Source organism: Lepidochelys kempii, chromosome 15, assembly GCF_965140265.1.
Source record: "Lepidochelys kempii isolate rLepKem1 chromosome 15, rLepKem1.hap2, whole genome shotgun sequence".
NCBI lineage: Eukaryota > Metazoa > Chordata > Testudines > Cheloniidae > Lepidochelys > Lepidochelys kempii.
The window spans coordinates 25,065,930-25,074,638 of NC_133270.1; the positions used below are offsets into that span (position 1 = coordinate 25,065,930).

General features: G+C 43.2%; 1 protein-coding gene across 3 annotated transcripts in view; it reads left to right on the forward strand.

Moving 5' to 3' along the window:
* Window positions 1–1,554, forward strand: part of RILPL1 (Rab interacting lysosomal protein like 1) — a 40,193-nt gene extending 38,639 nt beyond the window's left edge. For 2 of the 3 annotated variants that reach the window (XM_073313175.1, XM_073313178.1), the window contains one exon: window positions 687–1,554. In XM_073313175.1, the coding sequence (XP_073169276.1) occupies window positions 687–831 (145 nt within the window). In that variant the 3' untranslated portion in view covers window positions 832–1,554. The remainder of the gene's footprint in view (window positions 1–686) is intronic. The other variant, XM_073313176.1, reaches the window with a different exon arrangement.
* The last annotated feature ends 7,155 nt before the right edge of the window (window positions 1,555–8,709 follow it).

Consider the following 8,709-nt stretch of genomic DNA (forward strand, 5'->3'; position numbering starts at 1 on the left):
GAAAAATTAATAATTATTTTTATGTAGTATCAGCTTTGCATTTAATTGCAGATCACAGGCTTATTAAAATAGCTTATCAGTTCATACACACCATTGAGCACCCACACACTGTGTGGGTACATGATATGCACATTTAATGTATTAATTAAGGCTCTGATCCTGCAAACACTTATCTACGTGTTTAGGTGTGTGCTGGAACTGGGCCTAAGGTATTAAAAGTATACACTTTAACATTTCTTTAAATTTTTAGTGACTTATTGTACTTATTTCCCTCTTCTTTCCCCCCCCCCTCTAATTTTTCTGTTTTAAAAGCATATTGTAGTCTTTTCATGCCAAAAAGACACACTGCCAATTTCTTTTGTTTATGGCATGAAACTAATCCTTTTGTTTCTTTGGGTTTTTTGTTTTTGTTTTAAATAACCACTACACCCAAACTAAGACTGCATGTGTGTAGAGGTCACAGCATTTAAAGCTTCTTTTGAAGCTTCAGTAACAAAGCAGCTGGAGATGGCAGTGACTTCATCTTGAATAACGTTTGCATCTGCAAAATGAAGGCAGCGAAGCCTGATAGACCATTTGTCAGACAGTTTTTTGCTCTTTAAGTTTTGTTGCACTGTGTATCATGTCAGTTATCTCACGTGTCTCCAACCACTGGATCCTAATTTGTCTGTCTTTCTTTCTGGAAGGTTTAGTTTCTTCTCTCGTGATAAAAAACGCATGCAGACGACCCAGAAAAACGTTCACTTCCAGGATACTTTTGGCGAATGGGCAGATTCAAACAAAGATGACTCCTACACTGAACAAGGCCAAGAGGCTCTTCAGCATCTGTGATTAACACTCCAAGCCGCGTTGCTTACCACAGTAGATCTGAACATTCTAGTAACAAGAAGCTTCCGTAACCAAATCTGGCAGCTCATCGTTTTTTATTTGCCTGGCACACGTTGCCTGTTTCAGACGTACTTTTTCCAAAGGGATTCCTCAATGTTTACTTGGTGACTGCTCTCTGAAAACAGAATCCAGGCTCTGTAGTAAGGGTTATTTATACTCTGGGGGTATCAAAGCTTCTAGGTTGTGTGCTGAATAACAAGTCTGTCTGACTCTTGCATTTAACTACAGTAACACACGCTTCTTTAAACCAAAAAAACCCTGTGCCATTAGAAGTTTATTTGCATTGAACTACATCTATTAGTAAAGACCCTGATACCATGTTTATGTTAACTGGGGGGAGGGAAGGGGAATTTTTCTTAGTTTTGTTAATGACACTTTCAAAAATAGAGAGGTTGCAGTGTATACACTATTTCCAGGGCAGGTCCTACCACAGCTGTATCCTGTCAAACTCCCAGGTTGCAGAGAAACTACTTGGAATGTCAATTGATAACAGTACAGAAACTGGAGCAGCTGTGAGGAACTGTGATTGTATATCCCCCCTTGTTGTTTATAGTGCCTAAAGCATGTAGATACTGATGTACAAGGTGAGTGTGCCTTGCCTTTTGCTCTGAGTTATGCAGTATTAGCAGCAAATGAATTGCTCACACAGAGGAATTCTAAACACTCTGCATTTTGTTTTCTTCTTTGTACCGTGCCCTTTTTCCCTCCACCCTCTCTCTCTCTCTGTAGTAGCAGACCTCTGCCGTACAGGAAATAGATCACTTTCCCACCAAAGGCTTCGAAAAAAGCCCCAGGCAGCACTTTTACAAGTTCTTATTCCCTAGCTGAAAACCATTTTAACACACCTATAGTGGAGGTTTTAAGTCAGATGTTACCGCCTTTGTTCTAGGTAGAAACAATCCCAACCCCCATCTCTCCTCCGCACCGCCCCAAAATTCTGTTGGGACCATAGGGATGATAGACTCTAAAACCTCAATCATGCAGGCTATTCCCTAAGCTAACACACATTATACTGCAGGGGTGCTCTGTATGGACCCAGGGAGAGAACTGTTCTGTTACAATGGAGTTCAAGCCATTCTATGGGCTCAGCTGTACTAGCAAAAGAGTCATGCTACCGCACAGTTCTGCCACAGGTGAGACACAGCTGCATATATTTGCCTATAGGCTTGTCTGCCCTAGAGTAACATTCTTTTATTTAAAAAAATATATATATCCTAACAGGACCTGTAGCTGCTGCTGCCGCCCTTTTAACAGCATAGTGGTTGGACAGGAGCCCATGCTAAACTACAGCAGCAATCAACACCCTGTGTATACTAAAGCTGCTGCCGCTGCTGCCTCTGAACCCGCGAGGAAACGTGTCAGCAGAAAATAAGCTTTAGAGAGTTTGTCAAACACTCTTCCTTATTGTGACTGCAGACTTGTCTTCTGACCCTACAGACTGGTTTAATACTACTGTTCGTGGATTTTAAAAAAAATCCCTGTACATACAGGCCAGGGAAACTGTGCTAGAATCCATCTATAATTCAGCAGAGCTGGGAAACCTGTTGCAGCATGGTTCAAATGCTCTTCTGTTTTGTACTCTAAATGGGAGCGAACTGTGCTATGACCACGGGCCCTTTCCCCTCTGCAGGATAATGTCACTGTTCCCCACATCGACCCCTGCCAGGGTTGGGCTTTTCAGTGAGGGGCCTGCATGCACTCGCAGCTCTAAATGAGGTCAAGGGCAGGCCTGCTCTGTATCTTGTATCCTTATAACTACATCACTCAGGAATGTGAAGAATCCACACTGCCGTGTAACACAGCCCTAGCAACCTAACTCCCCGTGGAGACAGCAGAGCTTCTCCCGTCGACATTGCTGCTGCCTCTCGCAGAGATGTACTAATTACACCAATGGGAGAAGCTCTCCTGTCAGTGTAGTAGCATCTTCAGTGAAGTGCTACAGCTGCAGTGTTAAGTGCAGACCTACCCTGATTTTGCAAATTCCCAGTGATGTCTCATCCTGACACATTCAAGTACATAATTCCTTAAGAACCCCTCAGATTAGTTCTGTAGAACTATTCCAATAACTGGGTGGTTGGTTATGCTTTAGCCTGTAAGGCCATGTCCACACTGCAGCTGGGACCAAGTCTCCTAGCCCTGGTAGACAGACTTGTGCTGGCAGGGCTCAAACTGGTGCAGTAAATAGCAGGTTTCAGAGTAACAGCCATGTTAGTCTGTATTCGCAAAAAGAAAAGGAGAACTTGTGGCACCTTAGAGACTAACCAATTTATTTGAGCATGAGCTTTCGTGAGCTACAGCATCCGATGAAGCGAGCTGTAGCTCACGAAAGCTCATGCTCAAATAAATTGGTTAGTCTCTAAGGTGCCACAAGTTCTCCTTTTCTAAATAGCAGGGTGGCTTATGCTGCTTGGGCGGCAGCTCAGGCATTCAAGCGAAGCCAACCCTAGCTGCTGGGTATGAACTGGAGTGACTAACCTGAGTCCCCACTGGAACTGCAATGTCCATGCTGCCATTTTTAGCACACTAGCACAAGCCCCAGGAGCATGAATCTATCTGGCCTGGCAGGCTCGCTCCCAGAGGCAGAGGGGGAGGGGTCTGGTACTTGAAACACATCCCCATTTGAGATGCTGATAGCAGCGTCCAACACTAGCATTTTATGAAGGCAGTTCAATGAAAACAGAACCAGATTTAGACACACTAACATAACTTATGACCTATATTTGTCATCTTTTAAGAGAAGCCACACCTACAGAAAGTATCTCCACTACCTATTTAAAATGTGGATTGGGCATACACTTTGTTTATGCTTAGGCCCTTACACAAAATGTGGGAACAATAATACTTTCCAAGTTTCTAGGATAAGTTGGGAAAATAAATGTAAATGAAATCAGGAAGGTACTGCTATTGTATGATGCATTTAAGGTCTATGAAATCTGGATAATGACCCTTTAATATATTACTCTCTATCGTACTTTTGTTCCTCAGCTTCAAAAGGAAAAAAAGCAGCTTCCCAAACTGTTCGGAGTTCCCCCTAGTAGGGAAGTGCTATAGGGTGGAGGCAGCACTTGCATACATTATTTTGGACAATTACGGCGATAACACACCAGACCATTGCTGCTCTTTATAAACCAAGTTTGTACTGTATCCTGCTGTGAAATTCACTGTGATGTTCCTGTAAATCCTCTTAATAGCACAGTTTGTCTGGCACTTTAACAGCACTATAGCAACATTAAGCACTGCAAGAATGTAGTAGGTTTACAAACTGAACCAGCAAACCACTTTCAAAACTGTTTTAAGAGCTGTGACCTGGGACAATAATGATACATAAACTAATACTTAGCTCTATATCTAAGTGCTGATCTTAAAAGAGGAAGTTTCTAGCTCCGTGTGTCAAGCTAGCCCCACAGTCTGGACACCACTGCACTACTATTGGGCCAAAGCTGCAGCCCATCTGAAACAACGTCACTAAGCAGTTTGAACGTCCCCCATTCATCTCTGTGGGCTGCTACCTTGAAAATCTAATTACTACTGAAACATAACATTAACCATTTCATTCCTGACTCCACAAACAGTAAGAACATAAGATTTGCTACAGCAATTCAGACCAATGGTCCATCTAGCCCAGTATCCTGTCTTCCAGCAGGGGCCAGTGCCAGATGCTTCAGAGGGAATGAACAGAACAAGGCAATTTATCAGGAAATCTGTCCCCCGTTGGCCAGTCCCAGCTTCTGGCAGTCAGACATTTAGGGACAGCCAGAGCATGGAGTTGCATCCCTGACCATCTTGGATAAGAGCCATTGATAGGCCCATCCTCCATGAACGTATCCAATTCTTTTTTGAACCCTGTTATACTTTTGGCAGTCAAAACATCCCATGACAACGAGTTCTATATGTTGACTGTGTGTTGTGTGAAGCACTACTTCCTTGTTTGTTTTAAACCTACTAATTTCATTGGGTGACCTCTGCTTCTTTGTTATGTGCAAAAGTATATAACACTTCCTTATTCACTTTCTTCATCACTCATGATTTTACAGACCTCTATCATATCCCTACTTAGTCATCTCTTTTCTAAGATGAAGAGTCCCAGTGCTTTTAATCTCTCTTCATGTGGAAGCTGTTCTATACCCCTAATCATTTTTGTTGCCCTTTTTGTACTTTTCCCAACTCTAATATATCTTTTTTTGAGATGGGACAACCAGAACTGCACATGGCATTTAAGGTGTGGGTCTTCCATGGATTTCTATAATGGCATTATGATCTTTTTGATCTTATCACTTTCCTAATGGTTCTTAGCTTTTTGTTTTTGATCGCCACTGCACATTGACTGGATGTTTTCAGAGAACTATCCATAACGACTTCAAGAACTTTTTCTTGGGTGGTAACAGCTAATTTAGACCCCCATGAGATTATGTGTGCATTAATTTGCATTTATTAACATTTAATTTCATCTGCCATTTTGTGGTCTAGTGACCCAGTTTAGTGAGAGCCCTTTGTAACTCTTTGCAGTCAGTTTTGGACTTCATTATTTTGAATAGTTTTGTATAATCTGCAAACTTTTCCACTTCAGTGATTACCCACTTTTCCAGGTCATTTATGAATATGATGAAAAGCTCTGGTCCCGGTACAGATCCCTGAGGGACCACACTATTTACCTCTCTCCCTTCTGAAAACTGACCATTTATTCCTACTCTTTGTTTCCTATCTTTTAACCTGTTAGTGATCCATGAAAGGACCCTCACTCTTATCCCATGACTGCTGACTTTGCTTAAGACCCTTTGGTGTGGGACCTGGTTGGTCAAAGGCTTTCTGAAAGTCCAGGTACACTATATCAACTAGAGCACCCTGGTACACATGCTTGTAGACCACCTCAAAGAATTCTAATAGACTAGTGAGGCATGATTTCCTTTTACAAAGGCAGCGTTGACTCTTCCCCAACATACTGTGTTATCTATGTGTGGTAATTCTGTTCTTTACTATCGTTTCAGCCAGTGTGCCTAGTACTGAAGTTTGGCTTACTGGCCTACAATTTCCAGGATTGTCTCTGGAGCCTTTTTTAAAAATTAGTGTCACATTACCTATCTACCAGTCATCTGGCACAAAGGCTGATTTAAGCAATAGGTTACATACCACAGCTAGAAGTTCTGCCATTTCATATCTGAGTTCCTTCAGAACACTTGGGTGATTACCATCTAGTCCTGGCCATTTATTACTGTTTAATTTATCAACTTGTTCCAAAACCTCAACCTTTGACACCTAAATCTGAGATGGTTCCTCAGATTTGTCACCTAAAGGGCTCAGCTGTGGAATCTTCCTTACATCCTCTGTAGCGAAAACTGATGCAAAGAATTCATTTAGCTTCTCCGCAAGGGCCTTGTCTTGAGTGCTCCTTTATCACCTCAATCCTACAGTGGCCCCACTGCTTGTTTGGCAGGCTTCCTGCTTCTCATGCTTTCAGCTAACGCCCTCAGATGGAGCAGTCCTCTGAAAGGATGTTGCTGGGGGAAGAGCTACTCTCTTTGAATAGACAGAGAGTTGAATATCTACCATGTAGCTTCTTGACAGATTCAAGTAAATGCTCTTCTTTTAAAAGTCAGCTAAGAGGCACAGCAGTCCTGTATTCACTGTGCAGAATCTTTTGAGGTTTCTTTGGTCCAAAAGTAAATCTTAATAATCTAATAAATATTTCTGACGGACTTGCTGTGTGCGTGTCTTAGGTTATTGGGTGTTGAAAGACCGTGTGTAACGTGATCCTGAGTGGGTTGTACTCTTTTGGCACACTGCTGAGGGGTTTATCTTTTCTTTACACATTCACAAAGCTTGTACTGCTCCTCATGCAAACTAAGTCTCCTTGAACTAAAGTGAGAGGCTGGCAGATCAGTGGAGGGGAAAGCCTGGAGGGGGAAATAGTGCAGGTTTGAAGGGGAAGCTACTATAGGAGATTTCTATTGTTCCTGCCTCTAAAACAAACTTTCACCACTGAAATAAGGACTTTGAGACAATGGATCAGATGCTGGATCCCCCTCCCCCTCTCACCACACACACTCACACACCCCAGCTTCTCACTGTGAAGGAAAATCCTTGGTTGATGCAGGAGCTGCGTAAAAGCTCCAATGTCACTCCTATTCTGACCCTTGGCTGGTGTCCCTGTACCACCCCAATCCCCAGGTGCCAGAGTGGCCCTTGGAGCCCTGGACAGCTGGGCATAAGTTAGGGCCTCTACGCTGCCCTAATTTACACTAAGGCAGAGATTCTTAAACTTCATTGCACCACAACCCCCTTCTGACAACAAAAATTACTACATGACCCCTCGCCCCCTCAAGCTTTGGCTTCAGCCTTCAGTGGTGGGGCTCAGGCTTTGGCTTCAGCTTGGGCCTCAGCAAGTCTAACACTGGCCCTGGGGACCCCATTAAAATGGGGTCACGACCCACTTTGGGGTCCTGACTCCCAACCCACAGTTTGAGAACCACTGCACTAGGGACTGAACTAGCCTCAAGATTGAGCAGTAACCATAGGGAGATCTAGGCCAGAGTGTAAACAATTAGTGACTTTATTCAGAGGCCCTGGCAAGATAACATTTGGAACAGTTCTGGTCAGAATGTTGACATAGTTGCTGCTGCCCGGCTTTCAATAGGGCCTCTCCCTACTAAACACGAATATGCTGAGCTCGCTAGAAGCGAAACTTCACCAGTTCTAGCACAAAACGCCTTTATCTGCCCTACACTTGTAACAGAGGTGGGGGAGTCAGTTACAACTAACAGCCGTAGTGCACACAGCAACCAACCCATCCCCAGAAGCAGATTAAAATCCTGGATGGGTTGGGCTTTACTCTTGTTAGGAGGCCATGGTTCGGTTCCATCTCCATTACAACTTTTAACCATGTTATAGCCAGCTCAGCTGTCAAGGGGGACGGACTGACCCAGAAAAGAATTTTGCTGCTTTGCGAAATAGCTGGGGTAGGCGTAACCTCAGAGTTGTGCTCTCTAGGCAAGAAAGAGCAAGTGAGGTGCAAAAGGAGCAGGAGACAAGGAGGGACAATAACAAAATTATAAACTACATCATTCTTGCACCCACATGGGAGCAGCACCCAACAGCAGCTGTGGAGGTACAAAGGGTAGACAACAGGTTATGTGGCTGTTGTATTACATTGCATAACTGTCCCACTGACGGGTCCCGGGACATCATTCTCAAAGCTAGAGCAGGAGTTTCAAAACAAAGGGATACACAGATGAAAGTCTGGTCACTTTGCTTTGATTGGGAGCTCTCCATAGACTTTACATTGAGATGTGCCATAGCAACAACAGCTGCTGGAAATTAACCTGAGAAGTCACGTGATCTGCAATCCACCCTCATGTATCTCTATGTCTAGAACATACAAGTTCTGCTAATTAAAGGGAAAGACTGAATGAAGGAGGGAAGCAGCTCTCCATGAAAAGAGATTTCCTAAGGCATGTTTCCCCATTGCACCCAACACCAGTCAAAAACACTATTTCTAAACATCATGTCTATCCCTATATCTCTCAAGCAGCTGAATCATTTCCTATCTTTTTTAAATTGTGTGAAACATTTGCAAAAGCCAAAGATGATGATTTTATAGATATTTCTTCAATAGGTGACTTCATTAGTATGTCACGTGAGCACATGGCATATATAGGAAATATTTAGGGACTGGGCTCTCTCATATACAAACAAGCCGTTCTCTGAATAGCCAAGAAGCCTGGGCACACGTTTCATTTTACATCTCACTGAATTAGGTGGGAATGCAGGCACATCTGTAAGTCTGGTATTCCTTACAGAATGCTAACAAGTATGGTGTGCTTAAAA